This window comes from Rutilus rutilus (assembly GCF_951802725.1).
Source record: "Rutilus rutilus genome assembly, chromosome: 19".
Taxonomy (NCBI): Eukaryota; Metazoa; Chordata; class Actinopteri; order Cypriniformes; family Leuciscidae; genus Rutilus; species Rutilus rutilus.
Window position 1 is genome coordinate 18,022,798 of NC_140232.1, and position 20,190 is coordinate 18,042,987.

General features: G+C 35.0%; 2 protein-coding genes across 5 annotated transcripts; both read right to left on the reverse strand.

The window, feature by feature from the left end:
• Nucleotides 1–1,077: 1,077 nt before the first annotated feature.
• On the reverse strand, nt 1,078–3,596 carry epgn (epithelial mitogen homolog (mouse)). Its single transcript, XM_084388729.1, has 5 exons — nt 3,456–3,596; nt 3,253–3,345; nt 2,582–2,702; nt 1,965–2,117; nt 1,078–1,828 (listed from the first exon to the last, which is right to left on the reverse strand). Exons 1-5 carry the CDS (start codon nt 3,490–3,492, stop codon nt 1,774–1,776), a joined length of 459 nt encoding a protein of 152 aa, XP_084244855.1. The 5' UTR covers nt 3,493–3,596; the 3' UTR covers nt 1,078–1,773.
• Nucleotides 3,488–19,725, reverse strand: mthfd2l (methylenetetrahydrofolate dehydrogenase (NADP+ dependent) 2 like; the record flags this gene model as incomplete). Of its 4 annotated transcripts, none has more annotated exons than XM_084388727.1 (9): nt 19,542–19,725; nt 19,003–19,187; nt 16,654–16,776; nt 14,943–15,095; nt 14,546–14,653; nt 9,091–9,183; nt 8,453–8,578; nt 6,302–6,369; nt 3,488–3,618 (listed from the first exon to the last, which is right to left on the reverse strand). In XM_084388727.1, the coding sequence occupies exons 1-9, from the start codon at nt 19,682–19,684 to the stop codon at nt 3,616–3,618; spliced, it is 1,002 nt and encodes a 333-aa protein (XP_084244853.1). In that variant the 5' UTR covers nt 19,685–19,725. The 4 variants fall into 4 exon arrangements, with proteins under 4 accessions (XP_084244853.1, XP_084244851.1, XP_084244854.1 ...); XM_084388725.1 differs by having other exon boundaries at nt 3,590–3,781; XM_084388728.1 differs by lacking the exons at nt 19,003–19,187; nt 19,542–19,725 and adding an exon at nt 17,558–17,687 and having other exon boundaries at nt 3,590–3,781.
• Nucleotides 19,726–20,190: the final 465 nt, after the last annotated feature.

Sequence of the window (20,190 nt, forward strand, 5' to 3'; positions counted from 1 at the left end):
TATATTCAGCAATGTTTACATTTTACAGAAATGTATTTTTATATAGATTGCAGAGGCTTAGTTTCATTTTACTGCACAGTTATGTTTTCTGTGGGTGTACAGGAAATTTTATTTATGACATTGAATCATAGATTATTTTCATTTTATATCAAGTTACCAGTTGTACAGTTTAATTTTTTGCATCTTCAAATAAATATTTCTGTTCTGTATCACTCTGTTGTGTTTCTTTTCTTTTTCTGTTTAGAAGATAACTGAGCCTTTAAATCTCCTCTGTAAAAGCTTTACGAGGCGTAAATAGTCCTCGCTTTAGATTAGCTCAAAAAAAGTGAACTGACAACTACTAAATGTTTTATAACTACCTGAATTAATCATGAATTACAGTAGGAATACGTGTTAATAAAGCATTTATTAACACACTGAGTACACTGTAAAAAATTTGCTGTAGTTGTGCAGCTGTTTGCCAGTAACTTACTGTAGATTTAAATTTATGTTATTTACTGGCAACAGTTTGTTCAAAGTTAAATGAACATTAAACATTAACAAGTCTTTGTCTTTACAGAATAAAATTATAAAATAACAATCAATGCAAAGCATTCTGGGAACCAGAAATCTTCATCAACCTTTTTCTGTTTTTTTCCTTCAGATTTTGGTTCCCAGAATGCTTTGCATGAGGCTGTTATTTTAGTTTTATTCTGTAACGATAAAGACTTGTTAATGTTTAATGTTCATTTAACTTTAAACAAACTGTTGCCAGTAAATAACATAAATTTAAGTAGCTGCCAGTAATACTGTAATTTCTACAGATTTTTCTAACAGTGTAACTATTACTATATGTCTAAAGATGTATAAATGTGCCTTGTTTATTAATCATTTACTTACACTTACTTACCACGGACAACTCCTAAATAACAGGTTTGTAAATAATGTAATAATTTAGAAATGATAAACTGATCATTAATAAAGTATGAAAATACAATTATTAAACACATTATAGATATGCTTATAAGTCAAGAATAAAGCATTTATAGCTGTATCTATCTACTGCTTAACCAATGATTCATAGCATGCAGTTATTATAAAGTGTTACCCACAATGGTAGAGTTTAATGTGAATAATGTTTGAGCTGAGTTTAGTAAGTTCATCTCTACATTAATACAACAGTAATTTCAAACTAAATACATTTGCATAAAACAATTTTTATTTTAGGAGCAAATTTTATACAAATTTTTCAATAAATAAACATCTTATACAAATACATTATGGTTTAGATATTATATTAGTAGTTTCATATGCTAGTTGTGAAATAAATATCCTACCTATGTGCGCTTACACAGTAGGCTACATTCATTACTGAGGCAGCGTATGACATTTGCTTATGGATAAACAGAAATTCATCTGATTGATAGTTCTACATGCAGTTTCTTTTAACCATTTGAAATGAAAGTAAATGATAAACAATGTTACAGTGCTCATGTTATAGTATAATTACAAGTATCGAGTAGCACTCGACGCGTGCAATTCATATAAAATTCCTTTGTTGAACAACCTGCATTTTCCAACTGTGATTGCTATAGTAATTTATTACATTAATAAGTCATTTGCGGATCATGGAGAACTTAACGTGTCACACAGTGTTTATTTGCCGTTCTCGCTCTGTCCTCTAGAGGGAGCTGTGCCTCTATGTCAGTCTGGTCTGTCTTGCTTGAAGAGTTTCATCCTTCTTCGGGTCTTGGTCCTAACTTTAGGAGCATTAATCATATCTAGCTCAATAAATTAAACAGAGTTCTCAGAGCCATAGTTTTTGTAGGGTGGTGATGACTTCCGACACCTGTGAGGTACAAGAAAATAATATTTAATCATCATTCATACCGTGAATGCGCTATAGTTGCGTAATAATATTGCAAATAAACAAAGCATTCGTTACTTGTATGATAAAAGACTAAATGCTGTATTCCGGATTTTACCTTTTCTGTAAGCAGAAGTACATCAGTCCAGTGATGGCTCCCAGTAATAAAACTACACCACAGCTAATTCCAATGAGTTCTTCAGGACTTGACAACTTGTGGCTGTCCAAAAGTAAATGTTCACAGCGCACACCACTGTACATGTGGTTGCACCTAAAAACAGTGGAAATCATGTTTGTCAGGAAGGTCTCAGGATGTAGGAATCATTTTGAACAGTATTTTGAACCGTATAAAAAGGGCTTGTTGACTAGAACTATTATCCTTACACTAAAAGAGCATTTTTTTTACTCAGAATTTGCAGGTAAATTTCACAAACAGAAATAGCAAGTAACACTGAAATAGTATTTTCTTGCAAACGTACACCAATAATCTGCTTTATTTAGATTTTTTAATAGAGTATGTTGATTCTTTTTGGGTGGGACATTTCCAAAGGAACATCCCATTTTGTAAATATCTACAAGGCTGTATTTACATCACAGCCACAACCCAAGCTTTGCAACTTGCTAGTTTGCTAATTAAACAAACATGAACCAGAAAATCAAGGGTTCATCAGGTTCAAATTGATGTGGTCTTTAATTTATGATTATAGATGAGCTGATTTTGGTGGCTGGTCTCACCGGCAGATGGGGGTTTCCAGTTCGGTGGAGTAGGAACACACACCATTGAAACAGAATCCCTCATGTTCTGGACTGCAGGGCGTTTGAATAGCCAAAACCCGTGGTTGCTCTTCACTACCTACTGATAGACACACACACACACCCAGACAGTTTTACTGGATACACGTGAAAGGACTGTGAGTTTAACTGATAGGTATTTAGACTTGTGTCCACATGCCAAAGAACCTGCATTCTTAGCACAATGCATATTTAAATGACATGTTTGCATATTTCATACACTAAAGTTCTGATATGAGATTAAATAACAGTCTTTAGAACAATTTCGCACCTGAAATATTAAGAACGACTAGGAAAGAATATATAAAAGGTCTTTTAACAATATTTCACAATATTACAGTTTTTACTTGACTTCTTTCAAAAACATTAATGGTAACACTTTACAATATGGTTTATTAGTTAACTACCTTAGTTAAAATGAACTAAGAATGAACAATACTTCTTAAGCATTTATTAATCTTAGTTAATATTACATGAGCAAACTATGAACAGCTGTATTTTTATTAACAAAGATTAATAAACACTGTAACAAATGTATTGCTCATTGTTAGTTCATGTTAGTTCATATATTAACTAATGTTAACAAATGAACCTTATTTTTTAGGGGTACTTACCACCATGTGTTGTGTTGTATTGGAGCACATCATCTGAAATCTCCTTAGCGTCTCCAAGTCCAGAGAAGAGGACTAACACCATCAATCCAAGTACTGATGGAGTTTTAACAATACATTGAAGTAAGTATAAATGTCACATTTATTGTCTTTAATAGAAAACAATACATTTGTTGTAAGATCCTAAAAAGTATATTCGGACTCACCCTGATAGTGCAAACCCCTTTTATCCACTTGTGTCATGCTGTGGCCCAAGTACTGATTCGATTTGAGATTCTGGGTCTGCTCGGCTTTCGTCAAACTTCTGCTGCTCTCCGGATGAAAGGATTTTCCTCACAATTTATATCATCCTTATCCTTTTGCTCGTCACTAATGGTAGCCAATCATTTGAACAGGTTACAGGAAGTGCAGAGAATGCAGACTCTTTTAGGCATAACCTGTATTGCTCTGCATCACTTCCTTGTCCACAGGCAAACAGCGTGCACAGACATGTTTGTTTTTTTCTTTCAGTGACCAAAGTATTTGCCAGCAGCTGCAAAAACAGACTCTTAGCTACTTTCTGGCACAAGAGATATTAAAGAAAAGTCTAAAAACAGATAAAAAGTATTAGTTTAAGTGTTAAATCTGTTTTACTGACTGTCATGTTGCATTACCCTCCTGAACCAATGAATAGCCAGGGGTATTCCAAAAGTAGCATCCCATTTTTACATGTTTCTCTTCTTTTTCTGAGTGTTATTCTTTTTTATTATTATTAATTATAATTAATAATGATTTCATTTGTATCTTTCTAAACACTGCAGTCTACATTATATTTGACTGTTACTGGTAATTAGACATCATATTTAGCTGTTGGATGCACAAAATTGGCAAGACCCTTGGAACATAAAAAACAAACAAAAAACATGTTTGATCATTTTTTTTTTAACTGAAAAGCAGTAATTTATTATTTTAAAGCATGTATGTGGGAGGACACAATTTAGCAATGATTAAACAAATATTTTAATGATTTTAGAAAATAATCAAGAGTAACCTCCATCTCACCACCAAATTGGATGCTAAGTATCACATAAGCATGATTCGAAATTATTTGCATGGAGATTTCTCTAACTTCTAATAAAATAAAATAAAAACTATAATCAGATGAGGATTTGATATGTTTGGTACATTATCCATCGCAATGTTTTTACACAAAAAAGGTTTTCACCCTATTGTTCATCTTTCAGATTACACTTTAAAGCAGGGGTGTCCAAACTCAGTCCTGGAGGGCCACTGTCCTGCAGAGTTTAGCTCCAACCCCAATTAAACACACCTGAACCAGATAATCAGACCTTGATTATCTGGTTCAGGTGTGTTTAATTGGGGTTGGAGCTAAACTCTGCAGGACAGTGGCCCTCCAGGACTGAGTTTGGACACCCCTGCTTTAAAGGGAACGTTCACCCAAAAGTGTCATCATTTATTATGTCATCATTTATTCACCCTTATGTCAATAAAAACCTTCTTTCTTCTGTAGAACACAAAAATATATTTTGACGGATGTTGGTTACCAAACCATTTTTTGTTATTGCCTTCCATTTTGTGGACAAAAAAAACAAAACAATGTCTTCTCAAAATATCTTTTGTTTAGCCAGTTTCACAGAGAATAGTCCCTATAGTCTCAGACTAAAATGCACGTTTGACCTGTTTTAACTGAAAGCAACTTGCACTGGCATATCTTGAAATATATCAGTGCCATTGTTTTGTCTCAGGATGCACATCAGTAGTTTTCTTTTCCTAAGGCACGTTTAAAAAAGCTACTTAAATCCCCTAACTGAACTAAGGCCTATTCCTGGCTTAATCTAAGATCTGTCTGATCTGCCTTTATGTTCTACAGATACAGGTTCTACAGATACAGATACGAGTCATACAGGTTTGAAACCATCTAAGTGTGAGGAAATGATGACATAAATGTCATTTTGGGGTGAACTATCCCTAAAATTTCCAAGCTACAAGAACAGTTTCAATAACACTTTGTTTTAATGGTCCACTTTAGAGATTCTAATTAAGTAACTTTTTTCAACTACTTGTCATCTTATTCTACTAACTCAAACCTAACAGTCTACTAATACTCTAATGAGAGTTAGTTGACATGTACAGTTGAAAAGTTGGCACAAACTACTTTGACATTACTTTTTATAGGGCAAAATATGTCCACCTTATAAAATGTTATAGGGAAGCATCGATATATTTAATTCAATGTTTTGTTTTATTGGCAGTCTGGATGTAAAGGATCCAAAATGCAAAAAAATAATAAAGAAATTGTTTGATGACAAGAACATGCCATAAATAAAGAAATAAAATAATATTAAATATTTGATGATGATAAAAATGATAAATACGAGCTATATATACAAAAACACCCATTTCTGCATAATAAACTATATGTATAAATAATACCTTAAATAGGTAGATGAATAAATGCATATTAAATACAGCAGCATCCTTATGTTATTTTATGCCATTTTGTTGTTCTGAATTCAAATGACATTGTTAAAATAATTTCCTGAGAAAACGTGTTAATATCCTTTAATACGTCTCCCTCAGTGTGGACAGATTCATCTGTGGGATATCTGAGAACCATCCATTACCCTGCCGTGAGGCCACCTGTTGAGCAGCCGATCAAGTGCTACCGAAACTCTAAAAGACTTCCGTCTCCACTGATGCATTGTCAGGGAGGTAATATTACACTAGCATGATAAAACCCATTTTTCTCGGGAAAATAATAACACTGAGGCGTCTCTCTATAATAAAAGAATTAGGGTGTAGTTCCTGTCACAGACATGCATGGCTGCCGAGCCAGCTAGAAGAGCCTGTTACAGCTTGTGGATGGGCAGGGAAGGAAGTTGTAGGGGAAGCTTGCAGGGGCTTGTGTTTATAATCAAGATATGGACCAATAGTGCCAATTAAAGTATCAAGACGGTGAAGTGCTTGCAGCTTGTCCACCTATAATGACCGGTTTTGTGAGTGCTCAGTATGTTGGGGCATTTTTGGCAGCTGTGACTGTGTTTTTCATCACCATGGCTATGGTCATTGGGCCGACTCCTCCAGGCACAGGAGTGATGAATCCAGCCTTCTCCTTCACAGCTGATAGAGAGACAAAAAACAAACCACGTCTTAAATAACACTGACAACTCTGCCTGAGCCAAGTATTTCTTTTATACTTCTAAGAGAGAATAAACTATAAATTGCGTTGCTAAGCGGATACTGTAGCCAACGAGCACACAAACAGAGCCTAGAGGGATTGAGAAATTATATTAGATTCATCAAATGACGTTCATCCAGAATTCTTCATTTTAAAGGAGTAAATCACTCGAAAAATGAAATTCTGACATTCCATTTCCAAGCCCATTTGACTTTCTCACTTCCTTTTGAAGAAAGCTTTGTGTGAGGAGAAGTCTGAATTATAAATTGTTATTGACAGCAAACCTTGGCATCCACCATAAGTCCAATTTATGGACAAATCCTTTTAAATCAAATCTTTTCAATAAATCAGCTGACTCACGGTTCACAAAATTGTAATGGTTCAAATCATCCATTTCCTTCACTTCAGGTGAAGACAGGTATGTACTATTTCACATGAAGCCACATCATACACAATAATAAAAGGGTGTGCTTGCTTAGGCAGTTAGGTGATTTTAAGTGATCTGAAATGTGCCACTTTGGTTTTCAGTGGCATTGCATAGGTTGTCATTTTTACATTAAAGGGGTCATGAACTGGAAGGGGTTTTTTTTGTTTTAATTTTATAATGTTCTCTGAGGTCCACTTATGATGTTATCATATTTTTTTACATCATAATTTAGTAATAGTAAATAGCTATTTTCTATCCTGTTTTTGACCCTGTCTTTCAAACACTCTGTTTTGATGGGTGTGCCGAATTTTCAACGTCCCCATTACACGTGTGGAATTGTTCTGAAAACTTACAATGTTGAAAAAATATCTCGTTACATAGAAACATTTATTTGTAGTACATATTATGCATATGACATGTGCTTTATAAGTTGTGGCAAAAAAAGTTTAGCCTACTTAAGAGTTACTACAGTTATAGTTGACAAATGATAACTTGCAGTGTTTTGTATTAACGGAATTATGAATGAATGTACCAATCATTTTCACACTGTCATTCTTATAGGCTATTCATAGTTCAACCTTTTCGATAAAATGAAAAACGTATACATCGTCATTTCCAGTCTCGTGTAATGAAACATGTTGTGATGTCTTACTGATGACAAAACAGAAGATGTCGCTCTTTGAAGCTTTTATTCAGGATTACAGTGAACGGCTTCGATCAAAACAATAACAAAAGCGGCGTTCTCTATGTACTTTCTTCCGTATCCGATAATCCAATGCATTAACCCAATAAATGCAGCAGAAAAGGAAAGAACAGCAAATCACAACTATTCTGTTTAACTGTGGCACTACAGTATAAATACTCAGTACAGAATCGATCTGTAACAGACAAAGTAATAGTGACACATGGTTGAAAATAAACAGTTACTCAAACTTGTGTGTTGCAACATTACTGTCGGATTCAGTGTAGTCGTCGACTCGTCGCTGCATCATCTTATGAAAAGCCTGCTTCGAACTGTGTCTTTGTCTAAAAACGAATCCGCAGGAAAATTAAGTGAACAAACGAATAGTGTCTTATTGATGCAATCTGACAGGAACTTCATTAAAAATATAGTTCGTCTATGCTTTCTTGATGTTAGTATCACAAGGATGGCAATGCAAAGACTGTTTTTCCACAACTTGGTCACTTCAAAACATCTTGTGATCCTCAGCGGCATCTCTATGGTTTTGTTGCTGGAGTAATCCTGTGTTTGCATCTGTCTCGTATTTACTACTACATGGTGTGCATGAATCAGTGGGCGGGGCTAAAGAGGCAATAATGTAGAAGTAGGCGTTGATCTTCGTCTTCAGAGGCGGTCTTTCATTGCACTATGATGTAATAATGCGACAAAATCTTAGGCTACATAATATTTTTTATTGTACAATGACCTCTTATATGTCAAAAGATCAAGGAAAATTTGATTCTGCAATTCATGACCCCTTTAAAGTTGCAAAAGTTCTGATATGAACAAAATGACAAAAATATTAATGCTATAATAGTATTTAAATAATTCTAAGAAAAAAACGAACCAAATTCTAAAGCAGTCATGTGTCATATACCTTCAAAATCCACATCTCCAACAAGACGAAGTTTACCAGTGACAGGGTCCTGCATGCGGTTGATGCCGACATCAATAACCGCAGCTCCTTCTTTTACCATATCTGCCGTTATTAAGTGAGGAACACCTGTTGTTACAAATTTAAATAGGCTGTTCAAAAAGACACATTCTTTAAAGTACACAGTATTTTCTTTATCTTATTAAAATATTAATATTTATACACAGTCTACATTTTTGATAAAATACAGATCATGTTCAAACTCATTCCAACCTCATTAGTTTTGTATTTCTGTAAAAATAAGTGCACATCTGACTTAATATGTTACATAACCAAAGTCTAAGCAAGGGATAATATAGTCAGCTAGTCATTATTACAAAATGACCGACAACAAAGTACAGTTCTTATCTTATCCTGAAGGCGTTTATTTTGAGATAATGACCAGCTTAATGTACATTATCCCACTTATTACATGACTACTTACCAAATAAATAAATACATGGACGTAATAATAAACTAACACATTAAAAAGTTTAGTAGTAATTACACAAAAATATCTGACCGCAGAATGCAGCTATTGACCAATAAGAATCAAGTATTCTAGATGGCCGTGCAATAATATTACAAAAAAAAAAACTGACCTGCAGCCGCAATCACAATGTCAGCCAGACTGGCAAGTTCCTTCAGTCGTGGTAGAGGAGTGCATCTGTGAGCCATGATAACTGTGGCATCACCTGGGAGATATATACACATCAGAATGATTTCATCATTGAATGCACTGTAGTTGGCCTTAATGTGAACATCACATACTATAACATCATAATTGTGAATGTAGGCTTTGTTTCCTGTACATCATTCGTGTATATGTATTTAGCAAATAATTAAAAGTGCAGTCTATTTTTTTCCACATTAAAGTGCCCATATTATCCTATTTTAAAGGTTCCTATTTTTGTTTTAAAAGTGTCTCCTACAATAGATTTATATGCATCAAAGGTATAAAAAACAACAACAACAAAAACACTACTTTTCTCATAATATACCTTGTACATCATCTTATTTCTCAAAGAGTCTGAAAACAGTTTGTTCGAAGATTCAGTCTCTTAAAACCCCTCCTTTCCACGGGCCTGCACTGCTCTGATTGGTCAGATGGCCCAGTCCTATAGCCAATGAAGACAATAGGCTGCCACAATGCAAATCTGTTCCATTGTTACATAGGTATGAAACAGGAAGCGAGACTGGAATTGCTGATGACTCATTTCGGCAGTTCAGAATAGATTATTCTTTTTAGGAGACAATAACTTTAGTGTTCATGCACTTTGATCTTTAAAACTAGGCAGACCTTTCACATTCACAAACAGCTATATTACACACAGCATAGGCCTAATATAAAAAAATAAAAAAAACATAATAGGAGCACTTTAATATCTAAAAATCTACCTAATAAAAGCTGTTTTATTTTAAATGGAGTTGATCATGGCGTGACTAGTACAATACTAATCACTTTATCTCAGTAAACCCGTAATTAAAAAACAGATTTCACAAGTAAATACTACTTTCACTAGTTAAATACTGTAGTTCTGATCTAAAATCTGACTGCCATGCACATCATTCCACTTATATCTAAATTCAATGTTTTAAACATTTCATTAGCATTTAATTATGTGCAGGCACCAGGAAATTCATACCACTTAATTTTTTTTGGTTCATGACACATATTCGCTTAAAAAATGTAAATGGTGGGTGGTTTCTGTCCACCAGGAAGATTACGAAATTCCTAAGCAGACATTCCCAGAATGTGTAACTGTATATTTCCACATAAACCAAAAAGCTTTGAAATTTGGCTAATTACAGGTTTCACTCTGTGGAATTGACTACTCCTGTGTGCAAGTAAGCTTATACTGTATTACTGTATAACTACAATCTTAATTATAATGCAATGATGATCACTGTCACAGGACCTCATCATTAGACATATCTGCTCAAAAAATAAAAGTTCTTCAGGTAATCCCAATTTCACTTTTTTACTTGTAAGGCTGTGAGTCACACATAAGAAGGAAGCAAAACTGCTTCTCTCATTGTGTAAAGAATTTCTTACATGTTAGAGCACACACCTACTATCAAAATGATTGATTTCACAACTCAATTGAAACATACCTTGCATTTAACCTGTTGAAATCATCTTGCACAAACATAACCTTAATCTTTGATATCTAAATAAATGATTCCCTTCTAGCAATTATGCAGTTCCAGAAAGAAAAAAAAGCATCCGGTCTCTCATTTTCCTTTATTCCAAGAAGCATTATTTAAAAAATGTTACAACTTTAAACTCCACTTGAGTTTAAACCTGAACTGACCGTTTTTTTTTTTTTTTTAACCTATCAAAATTATTTAAGCATAAATATGTACAATATTTTAATCATTGTTTAGTACAATGCATTGCAAAATAATAGACATTTTAAAATAAATAACATGTCTTTATTTCTATTCTATTTTTCACATGAAGTATAAGGGTTTTAAAACCTATTATATATTTGGTAACACTTTATAGTAAATGTATCATTTGTTAACATTAGTTAATGCATTAGTTAACATGCACTGTAAACCCGAATAAGTTGGCAAAACTAAAAAATTGAGGTAATCAGTTACACCAAAAGTTAAAAAATTTACACTTTAAGTAAGCAGAACTGGCAGATTATTATTTTGTACTCGTACATTTTAATTACTCGTATACCTTGAAATATTTGAGTAATCTAATTCATACATTTAACTTAAAATTATCATGTAATCTCAATTTAGAAACTATTAGTAGTGGAAACTTGGCTAGCTTTAACTAGCTAAATCAGTAAACGCTAACTTGCTAATTGGTAATATAAGCTTTGATAGCATTAGCAGAGCAATTGCTGAATAAGTACGGCAATATATAACATTTAACAAATACCTGTTCTGAAACCAAGGAATACCCACCATAACAGAAACTCTTCTAAATTAGCATAGCTAAACATAAACACAACTAAATTATATAAAACATTATATAACACTTAATTTCAGCATTTACTCTCCCTTTCGTGTGTCATGGCAAAGCATGCTGGGAAATAGAAATCCCAGCCCAGTCTGCATTAAAAAAAGTTCATAAAACTCAAAACAATGAAACAATTCAGATTACTTAAAATGTGTCAGTTTTGTGAACTTAAAATAAAAAGAAAGTTCTAAATAATCATACAAGTTAATTTGCTTAAAGTAATTTGTTTAATTTAAGTTTACCCCTACTCAAACCAATTAATTATTTTGAGCATTAGGGTTTACAGAACTAACTAGAAATATATTTTTACAGCATTTATTAACCTTTGTTAATGTTAGTTGATAAAAATAAAAAATTTCTGTTTGTTCATGTAAGGTCATGATTCATTAACTATTAACAGACACAATTGTTAATAAATACTTAAGTTAACAAATGAAACCTTAGTGTAAATCTAGTTTATATAATATATTATATAACTAGATGGTTAATCACGAAAGCCGGTTAGTTTTCCATTAAAACATGAGAAGGTTATTACAGGTTACTGGTAAAATGTCAACATTTATTTTTGATAGTAATGATGTGACTGCTTGCATCACCAGCAGCCACATCCAGGGTTCATTCTGTGAATTTGTCATTTGCGAGGATCTCACTCCCCTTCAACAAGCAAGGTGACTGGGTTGTTGGTTTATTGATCGAAATTCTGAAAATGTGCCTTTTGAAATCGTCACAATGACAAAACAGCTAAATAAACACAGACCATTTTGCTTTTCGCAGAATGATCAGTGTTTGCAGTAACTACTTGTACTTTCAAACAAAACATGGTTGATAAATAACAATGCTACAGTCTAGACATAAAATCTAGCTTTGAAAAAAAAAATCTCATTGCAACTGGGGCATCTAGGGCTTTCCCTTGCAGCCTTATATTTGGGAAATGCAATTATTGGTGTAATGTATTTAACTTAAAAGTTCATGAAGAAAAAACTTAAAAGTAACAAGAAAAATTATTGTTTATCAGGTTATCATTAAAGCCGGCATGAAATGAAAGTTGGTGCAGGGTGCGTTTCAATCAGCTCACTAGCTTCCCTAGGTGGTTAATGAATTTGGGCACTGGTAAGGACCCTGGCTCTCTACACATTGGGACACTGATGACTCTATTTCCAGCGACGTGACAACGTCCTTATTGTGCATTATCACTAGTACTGGCATTATGAACATATCTATGAACTGATATTTTTCTAACATTATGTTTTTATGTTATTTAAAGCACTTATAAATACTTCACTTGTTACATATACGTGCAACATTTCAGCCGTAAATAAATTATAAATGTTAGCTAATTATGTTTATTACCTGTCTATCGATGTATGTTTATGCTGGTTTGAATAAAAAAAAAAACATCTATTACTTGTCATTATGTGTGGTGAGTTGGCTCACGTGTTCTAATGCTTCAGAACTTGCGTTAAGGGAACATATAGTGAGCATCGATGCTCCCTGGTTTTCACAGTGCATTGTGAGACTGTTTAGGAAGTGAACGATTCAGTCCTTAAAGTAACTGACTCCCAGATCAGTGCCCTTACTACTGAACTAGGTTGATTGAGACTGAATGGGGTGGATTGGAATCCACTGCTGCTTCAATGTATATGAGTGATTATAATCAAGGCATTAATCATTATTTTTCCTTATAAATATCACATGAGTTGAATGACTTCTCTGGAGATTTTACTTTGTCATAGAAGTTACCAGTGTGATCACTGAAATGTTCTTTACATGTATTCTCTAATGTCAGTATTTGATATCTGAATGCAGTAACAGTGCTTGCTTATTTATCCTGGCTTCCAGAAATGAAATAGGGACATGTTTTGTGTTTGAGAAAGGTCTTATAGGGACATATAGGGGTCATTGAGGCCAATAGTTTAAAGGACCATTTCTTTGTTAAAGCCTTACTTTCCAGTTAGACTAAAGTGTAGTTCTCCTTCAGAGAAAGAACGCATTATCTTGATGTTTTGAGAGGACTCTCCTGTTTATAGTTAGAGCCTGGCCAAATCCAACCTTGGAAAAGCTGTGTGTCGGTGTGTGTGTTAGTCTTTTTGGTTGCAAGTTAAGGAACCACTGGCATTATTGGAGATAGACTGAGTTGTTGTTCGGGACATGCTGGCACCAAGCAACCCAAATCTGAGACCTGGAAGGTCACGACGTGCCTAACTTCAGGGTCCAAGTGTCAGCTGCATAATCGATGGAGATATGCTTCAATCTATCTCTATGGAAAATTACTATGTTAATCTATTTCTTAGCCAATCAGAAACTGCAACTTGAAGCAAGGACGTAGCTTAGACCTTGGTGATACCCTTCACTTAACTGCTGTGATCTTTGTAACTGTAAGCGGGGCAGCCTACGAACTCCTGTGTGAGTCTTGTAGCTGACACTTCTGCTGATGAAACTGCAAACGATCTTCAGTAAATCTTTTCTTCAATTTATTATAATTCTGACTCCGGGTCTTCTTTCAAACATCTGGTCCTTGGGTCCTGTTAACCCCTAACAAGACGCACCCATAGTCTTTCTTGCCTATTGTGCCATATATCCAAGTGAAATGGCTTCTTGAACAAGAAAACCTGTAGGGCAGGATTTGATTTTGTCCATCAGGAATTGATTGGATCCTTGAAGTATTGTGGTTTGCTATTGCTGTGATCTAATGTGAGTGACAGGTTGTCCCAGCCTCATACCAGTAAACACATCATCAGAGAAGAGAAGAGATGTTGTTGCAAGAGGGAGGGGGAGTTATTTTGATTAAAGATAATGAGGACACATGAATTAAAAAATAATAATAATAATGTGCACAGATAAATCATTTATAATAACTATTGCAATATTCCATTAAAAAAATGTATATATTTACTTCATGGTGACTTTAAGTATAATGTAATACGAATTGTAGGATGGTACTTGCCATACTAAAATACAATTCAAGAGTGTGTGTCCACAGCACATGCATTTATACTTTTAGGAAAACAACAATAAAAAATACCTGTTTATCTGCAGGCAATTACAAAATAAAAATATGGAAATGACACTAATCTCACCTCCCGGCCGTTCATGGTTTCTATCCGAATGCAGAAGCATTGCAATAGGCATTCCTACATTCTTGGAGCGTCCAACAACAAGCACATTACTTCCAACTGTTTCAATGCCTGAACAAAAAAAAAGAGACATAGAATTTGAGTAAACATTATTAACTTACTTTTCACAAATGCCCATGTCATGTAAAACCCTAAAAATACAGATACAATTGCAAAACAATATTTTCAAACGTGTAAGTAATATAAACGGACATCAGGTACTGTTTTTACACCTGCTGCTAACTAATGTAATCATATACAGCCCAATAACATCTCTGCTAGGGATGTAATATGAGAGGGCTGAGAAAGTGACTATTTACATCTTCAAGAAAATTTGAATCTCAATTCTTTGAAAGCTGACCCGTTCTTCTGATGATTTCCCACACTGCCGCTGCTGTGGCTGGCACCATGCACCTCTGGTCCAAGCAGAGTTTCCCAATGTTTACTATGTGGAATCCATCAACATCTTTTTCTGGGGCAACAGCATTGCATATGGCTCTCTCGTTGATGTGCTCTGACAGAGATACATTCAAGAAATTTATCACAATTGCGAATCTGAACCAGATAAATTCAGCATGCTGTTTTTATTATACCAAAGGAAATAACTGTAACATTTTTGGAAAAGCAACACGCTAAATTCTCTAAATACAGGGTATATACAGGAATCATGGAATTAAATTGAATACCTTTTAAGAACTTTTTTAAGACCCCTTTCCATACATTTTAAGACCTCATCGCCACTTAAAGTTTTAACAGTTACATCGGCGACACCTTACATTTATATATTGATTGTAAGATAGCACAACTAAGCAGTCTTAGTTTGTGATAACTCCTTATCAATGCAACATAATTCAGAAGGGTGGGAACGAAGCACAAGATAATTAATTGAGTGACTAACCCAATGCAAGGTTTATTAGAAAGAGAAACCAGAATTAGACCAATAAACAAAACAATTAAAAAAAATTGTTGAAGAGGGAAAATAAACCTCTCCGAGCTAAAGGGGCAACGAGTTCAAAAAGTACATTCAAAAGACGTATTTGTAACATCAACTCTTATAACTGTCTGCAAACCATAGCTCTTTTGTGGTACACTTCTCATGACAAACACCTGACTGGTCAGACAGTTTACCTGTGATTACAGAGTGCTTGATTTGATGCACCTGAGCAGAGTGTCATTAGGGATGTGCACGAACATTCGATCTGTAATTATTAATCGAAAAAATTAAATACTATTCGAATTTTACTACGTTGCTTTGCTGGCCGTAAATGCTGTGAATCCATGATAAATCCCAAGCACTAACTCGCAGTTATAATTAAATCCACTGGGTGGCGCTTTGGAGCGTGTTGATTGTATTTGATGACATAATGTGGTCGTCTGCACATATTGTTTAATGTTTTCAACTAAAATAAAACCTTAAGATGTAACGTAAGCTTGTTGTTATATTGCATTTCTCCATTAGTCGACGATGTTGTTTAGCAACCGGGCGTGAAGGGACATATCACGCAGCAGTGCAGTCAGGCAGTGAGCGCGGTAACAGATGATGTCATATCTAGCGGGATTCCATAAGTAAACTACACAGAATCCCACTATTCGCCGACGATTAAATTCAGGCAAATTTTAGCATACAACCTCTTTGGACAAATATACATAACGAAAAGATGATACAAAATGTAATACCTTGGAAAATGGCATTTAAGACTTTTAAATACTTTTTAAGGGCCTTCATTTTCTCTAAATTGATTCAGCAACTTTTAATACTTTTTAAGACCCCGCATACACCCTGAAACAGACTTTAAAAACTCAACACTTTATATAAGATAATAACCGACAAGGGACTAAAAAAACAGGGAGTTTAAATACAAGACGAACTAAAAGACTGACATGTGATGATCTACGTGACAGAAACAAACGAGGAGATAATCAGTAACCAAAACTAGGAACTAAACAAATCACAACAATATATCAAAATAAGAGTCCTAGTCCATGACAATAACTGTAGCACTATCACCATTAGGTTTTGTATGTTTATAATTACTGAACAATTATTTACCATTAGCAGTTTCACATAATACCTGGAAGAGGGAGTTGAACCAGCAACCCACTGATGCTTTTTTCTCTGTTGAATTTGTCAATCAATTCCAACATCTCATCTTGAGAGACTGATGATGGCCTGGAGATTGTACTGCTTGACATGCCTTTTAAACAAGTACCATTAGTATGGAAGAAAATGAATGCCAAATGTATGTGAAACAAAAAAGCTTGTTGAATTGCACTAATAATAACCATGCTTGCATTTGAATGCATCCTAATATGAATGCAACTTAAACACTCTCGGTCTTCCGCACTTTCGTGACATAATGCCGCTTTGACTGTCAGGAAGAAGTCTGCTGCGGAGCTCACACCAGTGCGGTCTCAACCAATATGCGCATCAAGGGCGCATATCGACTGCAAAGCACCCTTTTGAAACCTAAAATGACTAAATGCGACTAAATGATACTAAACGCTGCGCACGCGGCATCCATTGTAATAGTGATGGGGACGAGACCGCCTATGCCGAGTCCGAGTCAAGACCGAGTCTTTGAAGGGTCGAGTCCGAGTCAAGACCGAGTCTTTGAAGGAACAAGTCCGAGACGAGTCCGAGAAAGCAGAAATCGGTCTCGAGACGACTCGAGTACTACATCACTACATTGTAAGGCCGAAACTGCATATGAAGTGTGCCATTTGGGACAAGGCCATTCATTCATAAAAATGGATTTAGAGAAATGGAGCAAGCAGTAAGTATGTGATGATTATCAGACTCTAAAGTTACATACGTATACATTCTTACGCATTTGAAGAGAATGATTTACAGTAATAAAACCAATTGTAAAGTGTTCATGTAGGTGTCAGGCATGATGCACAACTTTTAGAATCTTGATATTTAATAAAATAAACTGTCTAATCATAAACTGTGATCATCACATAGCCTATACTTACCGTTTGAGTCATTTCTGTAAATCCTTTTTTGTGAATGAATGACTCTCTAACTGTTGCTTCTGTCTTCGTCAACACGTGCGCCACCTGCTGGTGAGGTCGACTAACAGCAGATGGAGATCATGCATCTGCACTCTACTGCTATTCCTGCTGTTCCCAGATGTGGAATGCTGAATTTTCTGTCGAATGTGAACCACTGAATTTCTGGAAGTGAATTTGTAAATGCTAAATAAAATGGAAATGGAAAATTAATGCAAATGAAATCTGAAAGGTGAATATGGATTATTGAATTTTTAATAGGCTAATGAAAATGTGTGTGAAATATTTTGAATTGAATATACATTTAATATATGACCCTGTTGAATTTCTGCCCATATAAATGCAATGCCTATTTTTATCAATAAGTGCAACTCAACAAGCTTTTTTGTTTCAAACAACTTTGGCATTCATTTTCTTCCATACATTTGAAAAAGACATTAGTAAAAATATGCTTCATATTGTAATGTAAAATCACAGTGACTTCATGTAGCCTAACATTCTATTTTCAAACATCCAAAATTAACATAAGCATATTTATGCAGATAAAGTTGTATACTTTTGAAAGCCACTCAAACTCTTTATATCAGTGGTTCTCAAACTTTTTGACTCAATATTTTTTTGTCATTTCTAAGATGTGGCTGCAAGAGGGAGGGGAGGTTATTTGAATTATGAGGGCACATGAATGCTAGGGAAAAATAATGATGTGCAGCTGAGCACGGATAAATCATTTGTGATAAATATTGCAATATTACGTTAAAAAAGTTTAATGGTGACATTAAAGGGATACTTCACCGATTAGCATTAGGCTAAGCTTTGTATCAGTAGAAACCCGGTAGTATTTTTGAATGACCGTGCTTTTCTAGACGAGAGATTTCTGTATTGTTTGTCTGAAAAAAACCCTCAGATGACGTCATCGGAGGCTTTTTTGGCCAGAGCCGAGAGACTACAGCCAGTAGTAGGAGCTTGTTCCGCATGTTTTCAACCCGCCCATAGGGGGTGGGATCTCACGATAAAACAGCATCTTTTCAGTTTCGAGTCAACTAGTAGCCTAGTTGTATCATTTCTTCCGATACTGCCCTCTGTAACCGGTAGGCGTGGCTTGGGAGTGGCCTCGTAGGGCAGTGAAGCAAGTGCATTCTGGGAGTTGTCGTCTTTCATCCACATGAGCCAAAAATAAATTTTCTCAGATCTTTTCTCAGTCTAGAAGGCACCAACTTCTAAAATAATTTCACATTTCTACTACATAAATGACCCAATTTAAATACACATTCATCTTTCCAGCGGTGAAATATCCCTTTAAGACTTATTGGGGCCTCCCCCTCCTTGAAATTTGACAGGCCCACTTGTCCCTGGTTGAGAACCACTGCTTTAAAATGCTGAAGTTTACGCTGACTTTGTGTTTTGCTCACCAAGCAGTGAAGCCGTCCGGGTTTTGTTTCTCACATAAGTGTGGCTGGCGTGATCATTTCCCACCAGGATAACACTCAGATGCGGTCTCCTGTTGCCTTGGGCCACTAGTTTTGCTATATCACTCTGGATTTCTTTATGGATATGCCGAGCAAGTTCTGTCCCTGAGACCACAGTGGCAACATACCTATGTGACAAACATAACATGTGTAAAGACAAGACATATGGAAGAGGTATCCGTTTAATTAAACCCGTTATAATGCATGATCTACAACGTATTTAAAAACCTGCTTGAGTATCAGTAGACAGTGTCTATGACACCCACATGGTGGCGGAATATTCAAACGTAAGAAATGTATTTGCCGAATGAATGACCTTCTGAAACAATGACTGTATGCCCTGTGTGTCCTGTTTATATTGATACAGGCTAAAAAAAAAAAAAAAACGTTTATGTGCTGCTCGGTAAGAAAACACGCGTGCTTTGTTCATAAACGCATGCAACCTTTGTTTATCTGAACCAGGGGGGAAATACAGTCCTAACCTTTTCAGTGACTGACAAAAAGGGCTTCTCCGGTTGACTGTTTTCAGGTTAATCCATCGTTTTGATCGCCGACAATGCTGAAAATATGATGTTAAAGTCTGTATTCTAATGTAATTTACTGTTAATGCAGTGGGAGCTGCCATAGTAACTGATCACCTGCTCCTCCTCACAGCTCGCGCGTCTCGACGCGTCACACTAACAACAAAACGATTTCCGGTTCTGTGTTAAACACGTAAAACGTCTCCAAAACACAATTTATGCTTGTGTCACTTTGTGATATAAAACTCTAACATCAAAATAATAATTTAATAAATGCACGTCTATAAACCTACCAGGAAATTTCGTAAAATCGGATCTAAAAGCCAGCACAGATCTTTACACAGTCAGAGCAGACAGAAAACCAGGCATGTGATATACAGATCGTGTATATAAATATCCTTATTCTTTTTAAAGATAAGAATATATTCTAACCCAAAGCGATAAAGTTTTAAGTCCAGTTCTGTTTTGTAGATCATTTCAGTCTTAAATTAGATTATTTAGCATATTAATTTAAACTTATATTAGAACTTAATTTAAATAGGCTATATTACATTGGTTTAAAATATTTTAATCATTTGCGTGACATGGAGTGCACAATTTTAAAATTCTC

Excerpts from the sequence above, each read along its gene's own strand:
- epgn (XM_084388729.1), bottom strand. The coding sequence starts at position 3,492 with ATGACACAAGTGGATAAAAGGGGTTTGCACTATCAGG. Across the intron at positions 3,346-3,455 it reads AAGGGGTTTGCACTATCAGG|TACTTGGATTGATGGTGTTA; the intron begins GTGAGTCCGAAT and ends AAACTCCATCAG. Across the intron at positions 2,118-2,581 it reads CTGGAAACCCCCATCTGCCG|GTGCAACCACATGTACAGTG; the intron begins GTGAGACCAGCC and ends CACTGTTTTTAG.